Source organism: Protopterus annectens, chromosome 12.part0 (genome assembly GCF_019279795.1).
Source record: "Protopterus annectens isolate FY-2018-M chromosome 12.part0, PAN1.0, whole genome shotgun sequence".
NCBI classification, from domain to species: Eukaryota; Metazoa; Chordata; order Ceratodontiformes; family Protopteridae; genus Protopterus; species Protopterus annectens.
Window position 1 is genome coordinate 882,666,419 of NC_056746.1, and position 22,321 is coordinate 882,688,739.

The 22,321-nt window shown below is 42.1% G+C and overlaps 1 protein-coding gene across 1 annotated transcript in view; it reads left to right on the plus strand.

Annotated features, from left to right (window-relative positions):
• The window catches only part of NCOA3 (nuclear receptor coactivator 3), a gene marked incomplete in the record, with an annotated part of 973,610 nt that overhangs the window by 407,173 nt on the left and 544,116 nt on the right, over nucleotides 1-22,321 (plus strand). Inside the window, 1 exon segment of the mRNA XM_044089911.1 lies at nucleotides 21,994-22,095. Within this exon segment, the coding sequence (XP_043945846.1) occupies nucleotides 21,994-22,095 (102 nt within the window).

Sequence of the window (22,321 nt, forward strand, 5' to 3'; positions counted from 1 at the left end):
TTTCCAAGCGGGAGCAAGTTTCTCTACCATCAAGCTTCAGTTGGTGGCAATTTCCAACTTTCATGAGATCACGAAGTCTACTTTTTCATCTTGGCTTTGTAAAGTGTTTATGAAAGGGGTCTTCCTAAGTTGGCCACTGATTAATGATCCCTCTCCTCCCTGGGACTTTACATTCATTTTGCAATCTCTGACTAGGAGTCCTTTTGGGCCTGCTAGCTCCTGTGATCTCAAATTCCTGTCTTGGAAGACTGCCTTCCTTGTGGCTATTACATCAGCTAGGAGGGTATCAGAACTGCAAGCTCTTACCATTACTCCCCCTTGCATGATTTTTCACAAGGACAGAGTCTCTCTTAGAATGAACCCTTCCTGCTTGCCCAAAATTGCTTCTGAATCTACTCTGAACCAATTTATTCAGCTACCAGTGTTCTTCGCCAATTATTCCAGTAAAGGGGAGTACATTCTACATACCTTGGAGATGCACCAACAATTATGGTTCTTCTTTCATAGGACCAAAATAAGAAACGAGCTCAAGTGTACCTTCACAGCTGAGAAACTGTGAAGACCAAAATTTAATGAAAAATAAAAGTAAGTCTGCGACATCTTTCAAGTTTTCCATTTTCATATAAAGGTCATTGAGAAAACTGCCTGTTTCTTTCAGGACAGTGGTGGCCCTAGGTAGAACCTTCTTGAGTTGATCTTCCACATATATGGCGATTGGTTCCGACAGCCATCCTCTCCCTGCTACAGTAGGTCATAGTGGTGGATTACAGAAATCTTTGTGGATTTTAGGTAGCCCACTGATGGTGGGGATGGTTGGGTTAATTACCTCAAAAAAGTCAAAAAGATGTTCATCGTGCATACAGCTGCAGTCATAACAGATGGGTTATCCTGCCGTCAGGCGGGCCCTCGGTCGAATTCCAAAGTCTAGGTCCGGCGTCGGTTGTCGTCGCTTCTTCCCTGACGTCACTGCGACAGGGGTATAAAGGAACCAGCCGACGCCATTTTCTTCAGTCTTTCTTGCCGCGCAGTGCCCGAAGCAGAAGCAGTTCGCAAGTGCTGGTCGGCCAGCTCCTGAAATTACGAAAATTTTGAAACCGAAGTCTTCTTGAAAGCTAAGTACCCCGTTGGGGAAACTTTTCTTGCCTCAGACCGATGTCAGACAAAGTTAATAATTGTATTTCAAGTGGGAAGCAAATACCGCATAAGGATTTCCATTCCCTCTGTATACCTTGTTTAGGCCCAGACCACGACGTCTTGGTCTGTCGCTTTTGTGCTACATTCAACAAACGCACCATTAAGCGTCGGGCGGAGTTCGCCCAGCATTATTTTGGGAAAACATTTAACTATATTATGTCGTCGGATACTCCGACTCCAGTTTTGTCTAAAAAACGCAAAGATAAGGACCGACACACGAGTTCCGCGGCCTCTACTGACACCACGCCAAAGCCGACTACACGTGGTCCGGTTCTCATCGAGGCACCTACGCAGCCTCTGACTACTGACGACACTTCATTGGCGGTGTCTCCTGTGCCAGAGGTCGCAGGCTCCTCGGCCCACACCCCAACTACAGATACCGAAGCCACTCTTGGAGTTGAACCTCAAAATGTGGACAGATCTACCTCCACTCAAGGTGTCTTCAGACCTTCCTCTTCTTTCTCCATCAAGGCTTTCACTAAGTCTAAAACAGCCATGCACTCTGAGACGAGCTACACAGGGCCCATCTCCAGGCCCCATGCCTAAAAAGCAGATGCTTAAAATGGCTGAGGATTTAATCTCTCTAACAGGGGTTCTCAACCCCCACCGGACAAAAGGCCCAGAGTGGAGGAAGAATCCCCCTCCTCTGATCAGGGCTCCATTATTTCAGAGCACTCTGATGATCAGGAACTTTCTTACTCCCCTTTTGAAGACTCTGATGTGGAGGAGTCCATTCCTTCTGTATCCCCCCCAGAGGATTACTCATTTGGGGAAACTTTGCATACCTTAAGGGAACACTTCCACTGGGAAGGCCAAGATTATTCAGACTCCAAGAAAAGGCTTAGGGAATTTCTCTTACTACCTCAGCACAGGCCTCTGGCTATACCTCCTGTCTTGGACATCCTAGATGATGTTTACTCGGAGGCCTGCCTTAACCCGGACTCTCTGCCTCCAGCCCCAGTTAAGCCTGACAGGTACTACAGGGTTCCTGACTCGCACCAATTTCTATACAAAAGCCATGCTGCTGACCCAGAAACCATCTCACAGGGCCCCAAGGGAATTAAGGCCTCCACTGCTAAAAATCCATTACCTTCCGAGAGAAATTCCAGATCCTTAGAAAGGTGGGGAAAAAAAGGTATATACCTCGGCTACCTTAACCATGAGGGCCTTAAACTGTCAGTTCCATATGCTAAAATACCAACAGTTTTTGTTATCACAACTGAAAAGTAAAATGTCACAACCTGAAAAACCAGACTTGAAGGAGTTGCAGGATTTGATGCATAGTGCAGAACAGGTGGGTAAGCATACCTTACAATGTGGTTTTGATGCTCTAGAGGCTTCATGTAGAGCTGCTGTTACAGGATCAGTCATACGTAGACATGCCTGGCTCAAGGAACAAACCTTGCCTGATCATGTCAAAGCTAAATTACTAGATGCCCCTCTTCAAAAGGATGTATTATTTGGTGCTAATGCTGAGGAGGTATTGAGGAAAATGGAGGAAAAGGCTAAATCAATGCAAACTGTGAAAGATTTTCTACAGATACAACCCCCACGTTTCAGTAGAAATTGGCCTTCCAAAAATTGGTCCTTTCCAGCCACGGACAGACCCCAAAGAGGCAGATACAGGCGCTCGAGGGGCAGAGGACAATCCCAAGGATCATTTAGAGGCAGACAATGGCAAGCTCCTACACAAAGAGGTGGTGAGGATAACTTGCAATCATTCAGAAAGCAAGCCCAATGATTTTCCCCTTTGCATGCCAAGCAAGACTCAAATGGCAGCCCCCTTAGGAGGAAAGCTGGCATTATTTTCAAAAAATTGGCATATTGTCACAAAAGACAAATGGATCCTGGACATTATAAACAGAGGCTACAGACTCCATTTTCACACCCTTCCAAAAATGAAAGGCATGCCAAACCTGCCACACAATCAAAGGGCAGAGGCACAAAGGCAAATTACAGATCTCATAGGCATGAAAGCTATTCAAGAGGTACCTACGCACGACAAAGGTCAAGGTTTTTATTCCAGGCTATTCCTGGTACCAAGGAAGGGAAAAGATTGGAGACCTATTTTGGACCTGTCCATCCTAAACACATTTCTACTCGTACCAAAATTCAAGATGCTCACTCTACAGCAACTTCTTCCCATGCTGGGCAAGGAGTCTTGGCTGGTAACATTGGACCTCAAGGAGGCATACCTGCATGTCCCAATCAGACAAAATTGCAGAAGATACCTCAGATTTCTTGCAGGTTCAACCCATTATCATTTCTCTGCATTGCCCTTTGGCTCATTTACTGCGACCAGAGTATTCACAAAATGCCTGGCATCAGTAATTGCCTACTGCAGACTTCAAGGGATACAAATATACCCTTATTTGGACGACTGCCTGATCCAAGTGGACAGCAAGCACATTCTTCTGAAACATCTGGCTTATGTAATAATGTTGTTGAACTCTCTGGGATACACAGTCAACAAAAAGAAATCAAGACTAATACCCTCTCGGAAGATAATTTTCCTGGGTGCCTACTTGGGCACAAACACCCAGATGGCCTACCTCACGCCAGAGAAGCAGGGGCAGCTAACGCAATACTTCAGACCACTAGCGAATTGCACCAGGCTGACTGGAAGGAAAACCTGCAGGCTCTGGGATTCATGGCATCTTGCATCTTACTAATCCCATGTGCAAAGCTGCATATGAGGAAACTTCAATGGTACCTGAAAAGCATATAGTCTCAACACAGCCATAGTTTGGAAACATTAATACCACTAATTCCATGTCTGCAAAAGGAATTTCTGTGGTGGGCTCAAGCATGCCAAACAAACACAGGTCGTCCATTCAGCAAGCCTCAAGCAAATCAAGTCATCACAACAGACGCCTCGGACTACGCCTGGGGGGTGCCCATGACAGGTCGGTGCATTCAGGGCAAATGGTCCCAAAAAGAAAAGCACCTTCACATCAATCAAAAGGAAATGCTAGCAGTAATAAATGCTATTATAGCTTTCAAGGACCTTCTGCAACCAGGTCAACTATTGATAAGAACGGACAACACCACAGTTATATGGTACATAAACAAACAGGGAGGAACACATTCATACCCCCTATGCAGACTGGCCATGTCACTTTGGAACATGGCCATGGACTTACAAATCGAACTACAAGCACAGTGCTTGCCAGGCAAGGAAAACACGCTGGCAGACAACCTAAGCAGAAATATGACAGATCCACACGAATGGAAGTTGCATCCGAAAGTTTTTACAGAAATAATCCAAGCATGGGGAAGGCCAGACATAGATCTCTTTGCCTCCCACAAAAATCACCAATTGACAAAATTCTGCTCAAGGATTTTCCATCCAAAGGCCTGGAGAGTGGACGCTCTCTCTTTCAGTTGGACATCAATGACAGTTTATGCCTTTCCACCTCTTCCTCTGCTGCCTAAAGTTCTATTGAAAACAAGAGCAGACAGACCAAAGATGATTCTCATTGCTCCGGATTGGCCAAGACAACACTGGTACCCACTCCTGAGTAGCCTGACGCATTCCCCACAATGGACCCTGCCTCTAATGCCTCTTCTCCTGACTCAGCACAGCTTCAAAACTCTTCACAGCCAGCTAAAAACACTCAATCTAGCCGCATGGAAGATTCCTTAGCATCACAACAGACCCTACTCTCCAAGGAGGTGCAGGATGTCATTTTGGAGGCCAGGCCATCAACTAGAAAAGCTTACTCCTCTAAATGTTATCGGTTTTGTGCCTGGAATGAGAAAAAGGGCCAGGATCCTCGAAAACTGAATTTACCTCAAATACTACAGTATTTAGTACAATATTTAGCTGAGCTGCTAAGCAGTGGACTTTCATTCTCCTCCATCAAAACAACCAATACCTGCTTGGGATCTCAATTTCATTCTGGAAAAACTGACCTTGCCTCCCTTTGAGCCAGCTGCCTCATCAGATTTGCAATATTTGTCCTGGAAAATGGCTTTCCTTCCTATGGCTATTACCTCAGCTCGTAGAGTTTCAGAACTACAAGCTCTCATGGCTGTGCAGCCTTTTATCTTCCATCAGGACAGAGTTTCCTTACGAACCAACCCGTCCTTTATGCCTAAAGTGGTATCCAGGGTAGCTTTGAATCAGGCCATACACTTACCTACCTTTTATCCTAATCCTCAAAACAAAGGGGAGAGATTACTACATTCCTTGGACATCCACAGACAACTACGTTATTATCTGGACAGAACAAAGCCTTTCAGAAAATCAGAACAGCTCTTTGTGTCTTATGCTGTAGGAGCTCAAGGAAAGCCTGTTTCGAAACAGACAATCTCAAAATGGATAGCCCACTGCATACGCTTTTGCTGTTCTTTTCATGGCAAAACTGTACCCTACAGGCATCAGATCTCACTCTACAAGGGCCACAGCTACCTCTGCAGCTTTCCTCAGAGGAGTTCCTACCAAAGATATTTTGGAAGCAGCCACTTGGAGTTCTGTGCATACCTTCTCCAAGCACTACCACCTACCATTATACTCCAAAACTAGAGCAGGCTTTGCCACTGCAGTCTTGCAGGGCATCCTGGCACCTCCTAGTTCCACCTAGTGCCTACCACCCCTTTCTTAGCTTTGGGATTCTACCCATCTGTTATGACTGCAGTTGTATGCACGATGAACATAGTACAGTTTTGTACCTACCATAAATGTAGATGTTCGAGTGCTAATACAGCTGCAGTCCAGGTTTCCCTCCCTCCTTCCCCTCTTGGGACAGGCCTATAGGCTAACACATCCTCATACAACCTGTTTGGGGTATTCATTTATGGTGTATTTGCTTGCAACTACTGTATTTTGATTATATTGCACTGCTTTATTACACAAATTTATGTATTGCCTTCCTTCTGGGGGCACCTGACATCTGTGGCAAGAAAAACTGAAGAAAATGGCGTTGTCTGGTTCCTTTATATCCCTGTCGCAGTGATGTCAGGGAAGAAGCGACGACAACCGACGCCGGACCTAGACTTTGGAATTCGGCTGACCGAGGGCCCGCCTGACGGCAGGAGAACCCATCTGTTATGACTGCAGCTGTATTAGCACTCGAACATCTACATTTATGGTAGGTACAAAACTGTACTTCCTTTAGCTATACGTCTTTCAACATATCAGAAAAACTATTTTGAAATTTGGTGATCGATTGTAACTCATTCTTACTAATCTTTCTGCATGTGTGCTCATCCTGCAGCATATTCAACATTCGATTTCTGTACCAGAAAGAATCCATCATGACAATAGCACCACCTTTGTAATCAAATTTTATATATACATATTATATAGGACATTTCTCATATTTTAGCTGGAGACTATACTTTGCTTGAATCCTCTGCTCTAGTGGAGGCCTGAGGCATTGGCCTCTCTCTCTCTATCTCTGTGGCTTTCATCTTCTTGGATTTATGCAGAAATTTATTATGTTATCTAAAGGTAATCAAATTTGCACATTTGGTGGTTTTCCTGACAAACATTTGACATAAAGCCTTTTAAAATCTAGGTGTATTTGTGACTTTCTAGGGTTCAGGCACTATACTACAAGTGAAAAAAAAAAGCCAATATAAATCTGGCTTAGATATGTAAATTAGTCTCAGATGGTTTGCTACCTATTGGTTGAGTCCCAGAAAGTGCTGCCCCTATAGGGCAAATAGTGATTTTATTTCATTGGATCAGTCAGAAGGTGTAGCCAGCATAGGTCTGGCTTAGATATGGAAATGAGTATTAGATGTCTTGTTGCCTATTGGTTGAACCTCCAGAAAATGCTGCCCTGATAGGGTAAACAATGACTTTGTCCCATTGGTTTAATCGGAAGGTATACCAATATAGGTCTGGCTTAGATGTTTAAATGGGTCTTTGAAGGCTTACTGCCTATTGTTTGAGCCTTCAGAATGTGTTGCCCTGATAGGGTAACTAATGATTTTGTTCTATTGGGTCAATCAGAAGGTGTGCCCTGTAATTATATGATTTGATTGGTTGATGTTCTTTTAAATAAGAAGAGAGGGCTATAGGAAGTCACGATCTGAAGAAGGCTATATGCCAAAAGCACTTATCGGGTTTTGCTAGCTCTTGCTCCATATATTGTTTTTTTATCTAGACATTTTTTATTTTTCATTAAAATTTTGGTTTTTAACAGTTTCTCAGCTGTGAAGGTATACTTGAGCTGGTTTCTTATTTTCTGTCTTTTCCTCTGTGTACCAGTTGTGGTTTTCTTGTTTGTTTCATAGGACCAAAGGTTTTTGTAAGTCAGAGCAGCTCTTTGTGGCCTTTTCCCCCAGTAAACACTGTCTCCAGTTTCTAAGGTCACTGTCTTTAAATGGATCTCTAGCTGCATCTCCACTATCTACGTCCATAGCCATCTTAAGGTTCTAGGAAGAATCATGGCTTATTCTACAAAGTCCGTGGTTGCTACTTCAGCTTTTTTTACCAGGCTTTCTATTGATGACATTTGTGCTGTTGCCACTTGGTCTAATCCTCACTCATTTATATCTCACTAGAAGATGGATTTTATTTCTAGGAGCAGGGGTTCCTTTTCCTCCACTGCTCTCTGGTTTGTCCTTCCTTTTGAGGCCTTCCAGGGTAAATGGTAGCTGGAGACTCTGACCCTATGGTGATGAATGATGACTTGGATAACATCATATAAAATGTTATGTACTTAACATAACTTGGCATGTGTTCTCCTACGTAGTCATTCATCACATTTTTCCCTCCCACCATTCCCCTACCTTGTGGATCATGGAGGATGTTGGATGTTTTCCTTCCAGTTTTGCAGGAGTAGTCCTTGGGAACACGACAGCAAACTCGATCTGGGGGTTAGAGGGCAACTGGCATCATGGGATAGGGAGAAGCTAGAGCCTAGGAACGCTCTGTAGTATGTTGCTGGCTTGGATCCAGTATGGGATCTTAGACCCTATGGTAATGAATGATGACGTAGAATAACACAGATGCCAAGTTATGGTAAGTACATAACGTTTTTCTTTTTTGTCACTCGTTTTTTTCCTATGGAACAGTAATAAAAAAGAGGTCTAATTGTTAAAGTCTTTGAGCTTTCTTATTGACAGAAGCATGATAAGCAGAGCCCTCTTCAGCTTGCCCTCTGTCTGTTTGTCAACTAAACTTTTTCTCTGTAGTCTCTTCTTCCACCAAGTCATTGACCCTCAAAAAAAACATTCTGAGGACAGATGGATATAAGATGTAAGACTTGCACTTACCTGTCAGCATCCTCTGTTAGATTTGGAGCAGAGAGACTGTGCTGTGAAACACAATTTCAGCTTCTTATCTGTACTGTTACAGAATTAATTTTGTTTACTCCTACTCATTGCTGTGGTTTAGCAAAAATAAATAATTTCAGTTCTGCTCTGCCAGTTACTTTCATATCAGTCTGATTTCTGCAGTTTTTTTTCAGCTTATTGGAATGGCTACTTGCTTTGTCCTTTTACATTCCGAGTGCATTTGATTTATTTATTTATTTATTTTTTTAATATATTCTCCGTGACTAAAGTTGCAACTTGAACCGCTTTTTGCTGAACAGTCATGCTAAGTTTCTTCGAAGATGCCCCTTACGTTTTTATATATTTCTTCTTTGTTTTGCCCAAATTGATATATATTAACCACAAACTTTTCCACAAACCAAAACCAAACCGAAGACCTCAGAAAGGAAAGACGGAATCCACACTGTGTAAATTCTGTATTACTCTTAATATGACTAGCCAATACATTTTTCATATCCTCCTTTTTGATATCATAGAGGTGTTGGTACATTCTGCTCCTAAGGGCATTGATTGTCTATATAGAAACAGGGACACTTGGTACACATCCCTATGTACACAACACCCTTACTACTACAAGTATATTTCTTCTTGTGAATATATTTCCCATAATTAGGTATAATTAATTCAGTCCCTTCCAAAATATATTTACATTGTGAGCAAAAGCCACATTTAAACATACCTCTAATCTCAGGGCAGCCTTCTTGTACTCTCTCCAACATGTTTTTTATAGTTGTATTCTTTTTGTAAACTATATTAGGGCCAGTTCCCACAATGTCCAAATGTTCCTGGTTGGTACTAAACAAGTTCCAATTATGTTTTATTATGTTACTTATGTTTGTAAACTGCTGATTATATTTGAAAATAGCAGCTCTTTTGAATGTTTTGTTATCCCTTCTATAATCACCTGAAAAAGAGGCGTCACACCCTTTACCTAGTAAAGGGACAAATATCCCTTGTTTTCTCTTATTTACAACCTCTTTCAAAATAGTATTAATAAACCGTAATGGATAACCTCTGTTTGTTAACATTCCCTTTAAAATATGGATTTGATCTAAAAACTCTTGATAATCAGAAATCATCCTAGCCAACCTCACTCCCTGTCCTTTTACCAGTGCCTTCTGACAGAGAGGATGGAAACTGGTGAAATGCAGAAGTGAGTCGGAATATGTGGGTTATCTAAAAATAGTCTCAAAACAATTATTGAGGTTGTTCTTGTAAATAATGATGTCCAGATAATCAGTTTTCTCAGTTGATATAGTATGTGAAAATTCCAAAAAAGTTGTGCTTTCTTTAATAAATCCCAAAAATTCATTTAATAATTCCAAACTTTCATTCCATAAAATAACAATATCGTCTAGGGTAACGCCCATAGTATTTCCAATGTTTTTCATAGGGGCTAGACATAATAAGTTCAGTCTCCCAGAATGCTAAAACTGTTAGCAAAAATGGGTGCACAAGTAGCCCCCATGGCTACACCTTTACTTGGAATAATTGTCCTTCAAATACAATTATGTTGGTGTCCAAAATGATTTCCATAAGGCTTCTAATGGTAAGAATCCTATCATGCCTCATTTCGGTAAACCGACATAGGTATGAATAAAACCAGTCAATACCAATGTCGTGAGGGATGACAGAAAACAAATCCTTGACGTCTATGGTTACAAAAATAAGACTGTGATTGTACATATTTTTGTTCTTTTTTAATAAGTCCCATGAGTCCTTGATGATCCAATTACAATTATTTAATATATTTTTCAATTGTGAATCTATGAATTTAGCTATAAAATAGGTTTTTGACGCTTTTGCGTCAACTATAGGTCTAAGGGGGGGATTTTTCACATCTTTATGTAGTTTTGGTATGCCAAAAGTAGTAGCAATCTTTGGACATTTTACTTCCATATAGGACCATTCATCTAATGTGATTTGTCTATTCAGAAGAAGTTCTTCCAATATAATATCCACTTTCCTATATAGGATGTGTTTCTCATTGATACTAATCTGGCAATACGTGTCAGTATACAGAATCTCAAACATTTTATTGATGTATGTGTTTTTGTCCATGATTACTAACCCACCCTCTTATCAGGCTTCGTAATCCCTTATCCATTACGGTTTATTAATACTATTTTGAAAGAGGTTGTAAATAAGAGAAAACAAGGGATATTTGTCCCTTTACTAGGTAAAGGGTGTGACGCCTCTTTTTCAGGTGATTCTAGAAGGGAAAACAAAACATTCAAAAGAGCTGCTATTTTCAAATATAATCAGCAGTTTACAAACATAAGTAACATAATAAAACATAATTGGAATTTGTTTAGTACCAACCAGGAACATTTGGACATTGTGGGAACTGGCCCTAATATAGTTTACAAAAAGGATACAACTATAAAAAAACATGTTGGAGAGAGTACAAGAAGGCTGCCCTGAGATTAGAGGTATGTTTAAATGTGGCTTTTGCTCACAATGTAAATATATTTTGGAAGGGACTGAATTAATTATACCTAATTATGGGAAATATATTCACAAGAAGAAATATACTTGTAGTAGTAAGGGTGTTGTTTACATAGGGATGTGTACCCAGTGTCCCTGTTTCTATATTGACAAGACAATCAATGCCCTTAGGAGCAGAATGTACCAACACCTCTATGATATCAAAAAGGAGGATATGAAAAATGTATTGGCTAGTCAGATATATATATATATATATATATATATATATATATATATATATATATATATATATATATATATATATATTTTTTTTTTTTTTTGGCTTTAACTTTTTCACGCCAAGAGACCTCTCCTAATTCACATATTGATCAGTTATATACCATTGCTGATGTCTTCGGATTTGTCTTTTAACCACTTAATTACTCTACCAGTATTTTTCCCCCCGAGTAGTCAAATGGAGGGGAATATAAATTACATTTTCTAGATGTTCATGAACAGCTGAGATTTTATTTACATAGGACTAAACTTCGCAGAAGGTATGATCAGTTTTCATTTACTTGGTATCAAACTGCAAGACACATTCTAAAGATGAATGTCAGATTGCATTTCTTACTGTTACATTTTTAGTAAAAAAATACTTCCAGGTAAACCCAGAGCTCATTCAGCTATATTCGTTGCTCCTACTTTAGCCTTTAGAAACTTGTAAGTAGATGATGATTGTGTTGATGCAACGTGGGCTTCACAGCAAGACACTTCCAGCTGGATGTAATCTTAAAATGTTTTTCTTGTTTGTGTTGCAGTCATCGTATTTGGATTATCTGCTTGCAGTAGCCCTCAGTCGGCCTGATTACCAAAGTCCTGCGTCAGTTGCTGTCTCATCTTCCACGACGTCAGGGGTATAAAGCATGCAGCCGATGCCATTACATCAGTCTTTCTTGCCGTGCGGTGCCCGAAGCAGAATCAGTTCACAAGTGCCGGTCGGCTGACTCCTGAAAATTTCGTTTTCGAGTTTCAGAACCGAAGTCTTCAACTAAAGCTATGTACCCCGTTGGGGAAACTTGTTCTTGCTCTAAACCGATGTTAGTAAAAGTCAATAATTGTGTTTCTTGTGGAAAGCAAATACCTCATAAAGATTTTCGTTAGCACTGTATTCCTTGCCTAGGCCCTGACCACGACGTACCTCGCTGTCGGTTTTGTGCCTTATTTAAACAACAAACTATTCGTCGTCTGTATATTTATGCTTCTAAATATTTTGGTACTTGGTTCAATTACCCAGATATGGCTTCAGTAAGCCACCCGACTACAGACATTCTGAAAAAATGCAAAGATAAAGACAGGCCGCCTAGATGCAAAGCTGCCGACGACGCGTCTATGCTAGTCGCCAGTTTGCCAGTACACTGGCGCTTTCGCAGCCCCTGATACCCGCTACTTCAGATTTGCAGGCCTCTACTGAGACCCATTTGGAGTCTGGTATGCCGCGAGATGTTTCAGCTGTGGACCCTGCGGACGTCTCTACCTTGGATGGGTCCGAAGCCGGTGTGCAGGCACTGGCTTCTGAGGGTGTATTCAGGCCTACTGACTTGCATATTAAACCGCCATCTTCTTCAAGGCCTAAAACTTGATCCATGCCTATAAAACCGATGCCCAGACCGCATGGTCAGGCCTCTATTCCTAAATAACAAATAAGAATGGCTGAAGACCTTATTACTTTAATCAGGGGAAGCCAACCTTCCCTCCTAAGACACCTAGGACTGAATTTGCTCATGATTCTTCTGAGCAGGATTCCGGAATTTGTTTCCTTTGATGACTAGGATTTACCCTTCTCTACCTATGAGGATTCTAATGCAGAGGATTATTCCCTCTGCTTCCCCTCCAGAGGATTTCTCTTTTGATGAAACCTTACATACTCTTAGGGAGCATTTTCACTGTCAAAGCCAGGATTACTCTAAGAGGCTTAGGAATTTCTTACTCCTGCCCCAACAGAGACCTTTAGCTAACCCCCCCCCCCTGTACTGGACATTGTTGATGCCTTTTCAGAATCTAGCTTGAGCCCTGACTCCTTACCTCTTGCTCCCAGAAAACCAGGTAGATATTACAGGGTTCCTGACTCTCAAGGTCCTCTTTAAAAATCTTACTGCGGATCCTGAGACCATTTCACAGGGACCCAAGGGCATTAAGGCTACTACTGCCAAAAATCCTACCCCCTCTGTTAGAGATTCCAGGGTGCTGGGTAGATAGTGTATGAAGGTATACTTCTGCAACCTTGGCCATTAGGGCCTTAAACTGCTGGTTTCATATGTTAAAGTATCAGCAGCATATTATTGGATTGCTTAAACAGAAAATGATGTTGATTCCTGGCTGTGCTGAAAATAAGGATTTACAGGATTTAATGCATTCTGCTGAACAAGTTGGAAAACATACTTGGCAATGTGGTTTTGATTCACAGGAGGCATCTTGCAGGGCTGATGTCACTGGGTCTGTACTTGGAAGGCATGCTTGGCTTAAGGAGCAATCTTTGCCAGATCATGTTAAAGCTAAATTGCTGGATGCTCCCTTAGACCAGGACCACCTGTTTGGCAAAAAGGCAGAAGTAGTACTTAAAAAGATGGAGGAAAAAGCTAAATCTATGCAAACTGTTAAGGATTCCCTGCAAGTACAGCCTCCAAGATGTAGTAGGCATTGGCCCTCTAAGAATTGGTCCTTGCCTGCCTCTTCCAGGCCCTCTCAGTCCAAACCCAGAACCAGCAGAACACCCAGGCTTCAGTCTCAAGGTACGCACAGGACTAAGCAGTGGGGGGCTCCCACTTCAAAATCAGGGAGTAGTAAGAGCCCCCCTATGGTAAACTGTCTCAGTGACTTAACTTTAAAACTTCCAAGCCCTTCTCAACTGACTGCTCCTTTAGCGGGAAGGATTGCTCTGCAGGCAAAAAACTGGGAACTCATTACCCAGGACAAATGGGTTTTAAATATAGTTTCCCAAGGATACAGATTCCACTTCCACACTTCAACCCCAAATGGTTGGCCAGAGCTACCCCCAAATCAGTGGGCAGAGGCTCAACAGCAAGTTCTCTCAAGTAAAACGACTATTCAGACTGTCCCAGAAGAGGAAATGAGACAAGGTTTCTACTCAAGACTTTTCCTGGTGCCCAGAAAAGACACCTCCTGGCAACCTATCCTGAATCTGTCTGTCCTAAACACTTTTGGTGATCCTAAAATTCAAGATGTTAACTCTTCACCAGTTGCTTCCTATGCTAGTCAAGGATGCCTGGTTGGCAACACTGGATTTAAAGGAAGCCTACCTGCACATCCCATTCAGGGAATCTTACAGAAGGTACCTATGCTTCAAAGCAGGCTATATGCACGGTCAGTTCTCTGCACTGCCCTTTGTCTTCTGCTGTGCCCAGGGTATTCACAAATTGCCTAGCTCCAATCATTGCATTTTGCAGGCAAAGAAATATTCAGATATACACATGCCTGGATGATTGTCTAATTCAGACAGAAAGCCAGGACATTCTTTTGAATCATCTGGCATTTGGACGAAAGGTGCTAGCTTCTCTGGGGTACACCATAAACGAAAAAAAAATCACATCTTGTACCCTACCAACAAATTGTATTCCTGGGAGCAAGCTTGTACACAACTTCCCAGATGGCTTTCCTCACGCCAGAGAAACAAGTTCATTTGACAGCTTACTTCAAACTAATGGCTACAAAGACCCTGCTCTATCTGCAAGACAAATACTGCAAGTCTTTGGGTTCATGGCCTCCTGCATTCTCCTAATTCCATATGCAAGACTGCATATGAAGAAACTACAATGGTATCTAAAAAGCCTATGGTGTCAATATTCTCAGAATCTAGAAGCAATGATTCCTGTCATACCTTGCCTACAGTTACAGTTCCTTTGGTGGGCAGAGGCCTGCCACCAAAACAAGGGACTGCCATTCACTCTACCCCCTGCTGCCCAAACCTTAACAACAGACTCATCAGACTATGCATGGGGGGCTCACATGGCAGGGAAGTGCATTCAGGGCAAATGGAACCCAAGTCAAATGCACCCACATATCAATCAAAAAGAAATGTTAGCTGTACAGAATGCTCTGACAGCCTTCAAGGACCACATTCTTCCAGGACAATTAATGGTAAAGATGGGCAAAACCATTATGTGGTACATAAACAACCAGGGGGAACCCACTCATACAGTCTCTGCAGACTAGCCATGGTTCTGTGGAACACAGCCTTGAGCTACCAAGTGCACCTACAGGCTCAATTCCTGCCAAGAAAGCTAAATACACTGGCAGACGAACTGAGCAGAAATCTTATGGACCCACACAAACAAATGGGGGAGCCCAAGATATAGACCTGTTTGCCTCACCCCAAAAACTACCAATTGGGCAAATTCTGCACAAGGACTCTCCACAAACAAGCTTGGAAAGTGGATGCTCTGTCCTTCTGGAAAAGTCTATCAGTTTATGCCTTTCCCCGTCTGCCTCCTCTCCAAGGTACTACTAAAGATCAAACAGGACAAACCAAAGATGATACTGATTGCACCAGACTGGCCACGCCAACACTGGTGTACCCCCTCTTGTGCAGTGTGTCACAGCTGGCACCATGGCACCTGCCTCAGACCCCTTCCCTGCTGTCCCTGCAGGAGGGCCAGATTCTGCACCCTCAGCTTCAAACCCTGAACCTGGCAGCCTGGCTAATTACCTGATCTCTGTTACCATCCATCAGTAAACAAGTGTTGGATGTCATTCTGGGAGGCATGTAGGCCTAGTACTAGATAATCTTATGCTGAAAAATGGAAAAGATTCTGTTCCTGGAACCAAACTTGGGGGATGGGCACAGCAGCGCCCAATTTACCTCATATTTTTCAATACTTAACTGAGATGCTTTACAAGGGCCTTTCATTTTCCTCCATCAAAATTCATGCCTCAGCCATTTCAGCTCATTACAACAGAACATTAAGACCACCCAGGAGATCCCCAGCTCCAGTCTGGGACCTTAACTTTGCATTGGAAAAACTCACTCTACCTCCTTTTGAGCCAGCTGCAAGTGCAGAGTTGAAATTCATTTCTTGGAATACAGCCTTCCTTTTATCCATCACTTCAGCAAGAAGGGTGTCTACATTACAGGCCCTTATGGCAGTGGAGCATTTCACCATCTTTGTTGCAGACAGGGTGTCCCTCAGGACCAGTTCCTCTTTCATGCCCAAGGTAGTATCCAGTGTGGCTCTTAATCAGTCCGTTCATTTGCCAACCTTTTTTTGTAACCCACAGAACAAAGGGGAGCGTATACTGCACTCCTTAGATGTGAACAGACAACTTAGATTTTACTTGGACAGGACTAAACCTCTCAGGAAAACTGAACAGCTGCTGGTGGCATTTGCTGCAGGGGCAGAGGGGAAGGCCATTTCAAAGCAAACCATTTCTAAATGGATAGTCTATTGCATTAATTTCTGCTATAAGCACCATGGAAAACCTATCCTACAGGGGATAAGACCACATTCAACCAGGGCTGCATCTACCTCTACAGCCTTTCTCAGAGGTGTCCCTACCAGGGACATCCTAGAAGCTGCTACCTGGAGTTCTGTACATAATTTCACCAAGCATTACTTTCACCAAGCATTACCATTTGTCAGTTTTCTCTAAATCCAGAGCTCGCTGTGCCACTGCAGTCTTGCAGGGCCTTATAGCTGGTCCTAATGCTGTCTAATTTCCACCTCCCATCCTTAGCTTTGGGAATCTACCCAAATGTAATGACTGCAACAGTGAAACACGAAGAACATAGTACAGGTCTGTACACTTACCATAAATGTAGTTGTTCGAGTGTATTCACTGTTGCAGTCCTAGTTACCCTCCCCTCCAGCCCCCTGACTTCTATTGGCTATACCTGTATTTTTGCTTACTATGTTTAAAACTTTTTAGTGTATTTGCTTTTTTGTTGGAGGTGTAACCTTGTATATGTAATTGCTTCCCATTATGGGGGCACCTGACATCTGGGGCAAGAAAAACTGATGTAATGGTGTCGGTTGCATACTTTATACCCCTGAGTACCTGACTTCATGGAAGATGAAACAGCAACCGACACAGGACCCAAGATTTTGATAATCAGGCCGACTGAGGGCTACTGCAAGCAGGTAACCCAAATTTGATAACTGCAACAGTGAATACACTCTAACATCTACATTTATGGTAAGTGTACACAACTGTACTTTCTAGGTCTTTAAGTTAGCATCCACGTTATTCTCTCATGATGCCTTCCAAGACAGACCTTTAGGGCCTCTGGCATTTTGAAGTGGATAGATTGGATCACGTAAAATATTGAAACTTGTGCATTTACCATAACAGTAGATTTTAATAATCCATGTGTATTCACTTTAACGTACCTTCCCTCATTCTGTCTTCTTGCTGATTTCTCCCTACTCCAATAAAATACCAACCTTTGCCAATGCTGAAATTATAATAGGTTGGTGCAGAGGTTAGCGTTGTCGCCTCACAGCAAGAGGTACTCTGGTTCAATTCTTTGCTGGGGTGCCTTCTGTGCGGAGTCTGCATGTCCTCCCTGTGGTCGCATGGGTTTCCTCCCACATCCCAAAGACATGCAGTAGGTGGATTTGACACTCTATATTGGCCCTAAGTGTGCGTGTGTGCCTTCTGTGGAAGGCTGGGCGCCAGGCTGGCAACTCGACACCGTAAAAAACTCCACTGGCAATCATGAGTGGACAAGATGATCCACTGTGGCAACCCCTAACCAGCAAAAGATGAAAGAAGAAGAAGAAAGAAGACTAAAAATAAACAACCACAAGTCCATATGTATTGCTGCCGTCTGTATTCCCCCTGGTGATATCAAAACTCTTGACCACATCCTGTCCTGGTTCTCCACCAGTGTAAAAATTGAAACCTATATACTCTGTGATGCCATCCTCAACTGGAATACTATTAAATCTGAAGCCCCGTCCCACACAAACAACCTGTACAACTTCCCCCAGCTAATACATTCTCCAGCCAGACCAAGTAAAGATGTTACCTCCTGGTACCATCATTGACTGGATCCTAACACCTCACCCAAACTTTATCACCAAAGCCGGAACATTACCTGATACTCTCAGTGATCACCTACCAGCCTTTGCCGACTGTCTCCCATCTCCACTGCATAAACAACACCACTACATACAAACCCACAACCTCTCCTCTTTCAACCCTCTAACTTTCTCCGAATGCTTAAAGCATACTGACTGGTCCCCTATAAAAACTCTTCCTCTAGATGATGCCGTTTCCTACTTTAACCACTCATTCCTAACTCTTCTCAATCAGCAAGCCCCCCCCCCATCGAACCAAACGCATCAAAACCAATCCTTGCCCAGGGGTATCAAAAGATACTAAACTAGCCTTGCACCAAAGGGACAAAAAATGGAAACAATATCAAAAACATAAAAACCCTAATACCCTCTTAGAGTATAAGCAACTACTAAACCCCGCAAAAAAACTAATAATTAAAGACTACAAAGTCCACTACTCCAAACTCCAGTCCTAGCATTCAACAAATCCCCAAAAATTCTGGGACTTCATCAAATCCATGCTGCATCAGGGCAACAAAGAAAACCCCTGCCCAGACCCCAACCTCTCCAACCTTAAAACAGCCAGCCAGTTCAACTCATTCTTCGTAGACTGCATAGCTAAACTATCAGCCTCCTTCCCACCCCCTCCTGTCCCAACCACCACCCCAATCAACCTTCATCCGCATCCTTCTGCTTGAAGCCTGTCCCACAAGTACTATAAAAAGACTTCTCAACCTCAAACCCTTTTGCAATGCACCCGACAACCTTTCACCCACCTTCCTCACAGTCTGCGGACAGCATTGCCTATCCCATCTCTATTCTTATGAATAGATCCATACAAGAATCATACGTCCCTTCTATCTGGCACCATGCTTACATCATCCCCCTCCACAAAGGTGGCAAAAATACTGATGCCACCAACTTCAGGACTATTGCCATCCTTTCCCCTCTTTCTAAAATACTAGAGAACACAATACAAGCACAACTTATGGCACACCTAACACTAAATCTCCTCTCCCCTACCCAACATGGCTTCTGCCGTGGCTACAGCACCATGACTGCCCTTCTTTCCTTTCTTGAAACCATAAACCTTGAATGCGACTCAAGCAAGTTTGTATCCACATCTTCCTATATCTGTCAAATGCCTTTTACACCATTTCACACACCCTGCTTATATCCCAACTCTCCACCTTACACCTCTCTCCCATCACCATTGCCTGGTTTCCCAGCTACTTGTCAAACCGCCAACAAGATGTCCAATGGAAAACTTCAACCTCCCCCTTCCTTCCCACACCCACAGGTGTCCCACAGGGTTCTGTTCTTGGCCTTCTTCAATTCAACCTATTAACAACTTTCACCAAACCAATCCATCCCAGATTCACTTATCCAATATGCAGATGACTCAACAAACATCTGCTCAGCTTTCTCCACCTCCAAGCTCCTAGCAAAAACCCAGCTAGCCTTCTCCAAAACAGAAACTTGGATGCACTAAATGCAAGCAAAACCAAACTAGTGTTTTTTCCCCTACCAAAAACTCCATTGACAAAATCCACATTCACCATACAGAGCCAAAACAACACCCTCCTTGAAATATTTCCCAGCACCAGGCTTCTTGGCATAATTATTGATGTAGAACTAAAATTTGACACCCAAATCCACTCCACAATTAAGAAAATCCACCAAAAGTTAGGTCTCCTTTACAGGCACAACCACTTCCTAAGCCCCTCTACCCGTCAAACTTTTGCATCTTCATACTCCCCTCCCTTATGTATGGTGCCCCACTTTTCACCCATCTCCATCTTGGCCTTCAGTCCAAACTTGAATCCTGCTACCATAAGATCTCCAAATTTGCAACCAATTCAAAAAACTCATCCCACCACTGCCACTCCCACTTCACCCTCAACTGGCTTGAACTGCCCAACTACCTCAGTTACCTACAACTCACCATTGCCCACAAGCTCATCTTTAAATCTGCCAACTGCCCAGCTCTCTCTACTTCCTTAAAACCTTACATTCCCAACCGCTCACTCAGATCCAAAATCTCCGTCGGGTCCACAAACCTGCACGACCTCTTGGACATCTAATGCTGTCCCACTCCTTAGGTAAACAGTGGAACTCTCTCCCCACACACCTATGCAACCTACCTAACCGTACACATTTCAAATCTTAGCTACTTTCTCATCTTTCTTCCAAGTCGGAATGCCGTTGCCACACTCCAACTTAACCCCTCCCCCCCATTCGACCTTGCACTGACTCATCCGGCTACTCTGTTACTTCATCCCACCCAAAACAATCCCTCCCCTACTAAAAACTAATTTTCTCTCTAATACCTTGTACTATATTCTCCAGTCCCAAATATACTATTACCCTCTCCATGCATAATATTTTCCTAACCTACTAATGGCTAGAAGCTGTATATTTTGAAATGTTAAACCTACAACTGAGTTTATAACAAAAATATTCACTTTATGTAAATGGTGAAATTTCTGTATTGAATTATGTCTTTTCATTTTTGTAACATTGTTACAAGCCAGTTACAAATATCATGGAGCTTATCTGTAAACATTTAATTAGCTGTATATGAACTATGTCCTTTTCTAACATGTGAAATGTAACTTGCAATTATTGTGGAGCTTTTCTTCCAGGGCCTCCACTGAAAACGGGCTCTTCTTGGCCCAGTGGACTTCCCTGGTTATCAAACTTAAATAAAATAAATTTCTGTCCTGCCCGTACTGGACTATTCAGCATTACCTGAGACCTTTAGGGGAAGCAAGGGTTGTAACCCTTTTTGAGACAGAGGAGTGCTGTGTATTTCCTAGTGACCAAGTCTGGTAGCAAGCTCAGTCTGGTGAAGAAAGGGAAGCAAGGTGCATTATGGGATTGAGGAGATTAGCTTGAGCTTTAGAGGAAAGCTTGAAGATGCTGAGTTTGTGCTGTCGGCGACAGCCAAGTCCATCTGAAGTAAACAGTCCTGGACGAGGAAGGTCTGTATTGTTATAAGTCCATAACTTTCGTTTGTTTGCTATGGGTGAACTGACTGGTAATGGAACTGAAATCTGAATGTTAAGCCCTCTGTTTGATAGTGTATATTAAGCTGTATAAAATCCTGTGCTATTCAGTAAGCTCTCTTAAGCCACAGGGATATTTTGTGTACCTTGATCACTAGTTTGGTCAGTCACTTTTAGAATACTCTGCTGTATTTTGGAACCCACTTAAAAAATAAGTATATTAAAGATTCTAGTGGAAGTTATCCAAAATAATTTGCATCTTTGATGTACATTCAGGTTTCTGCCAGCCTTTGACAGAAACGTGATTCAAGGATGAATGTATATTTGTCGTTATTTGAAAAAATAGTTGGCTGTAAGATTGTTGTCTTCATATAAGAGGTTTGCAGAGTTTAGACGTAAATGTAGAATGTGAAACCTTCTTGGATGAACTTTGCTCATGAATGCCTAACATGGGAACAGTCTGCTTATGAAGTATTCTAAGACCTTTTACTTCTGAGTAAGCACATTCTTGCAGTTTAGTAATGTGGTTGTTTGAGACTCTATTTTACTTAATATTGGTTAGTTTTAGTTGCATTTGTTGTAATTTAAATGCATATATTGTAATTTAGGTTTATCAATTTTTAAAAACATTGCAGTTAAGGTTGAGAACTTCTGTAATTGAGATTTAATCTGTTTTTTTAAAAGCATGGTTCACTGAAATTCGGGTTGATTTTTAAATTATTGTACCATTTTTACTGAAGTTGTTTAAGCGTCTATATCATTGTACCTCAGGCTGATAAATTTTAAATGCTTGAATTATTGTGTTACATAGAGTTTTGTGTACACCATCATAGTTCAGTTTGATTTCATATGCATGTACCATTATTGTTAGGGTAACTGAACTTAAATATTTTAAGAAAAAACGCAATCGTGATTCAAGTTGATTTAACCACGTGTACCACCATTGTAGTTCAGGTTGAGATTTTTTATTTAATGTCTGATATCTCTCTTGTTTATAGACTTGCAATCCTGCATGATTTGTGTAGCAAGACGTGTCACAGCGGTTGAGAGGGCTTTTCATCCTGCAACAGAGAGCTTCATCACAAGTCATGATCTTACAGGTAAGAAGTGCATAATTTGGGAAACTGTTTCTTGAATTTTAGCTGTACATTGTAATGAGAAACATTGCCTTGTGTTTTACCAAAAGATTCATGTGTCGCAGGCTATTACTGTAGGCTGAGAGAGAGGAGTTTATTAAAATGCAGCATGTTACAGTTGTAGGAGATGTATGGAATGAGTAATGGTCTAGAAGTTTATATTTAAATGAAGGAATAGAACATAATGGAG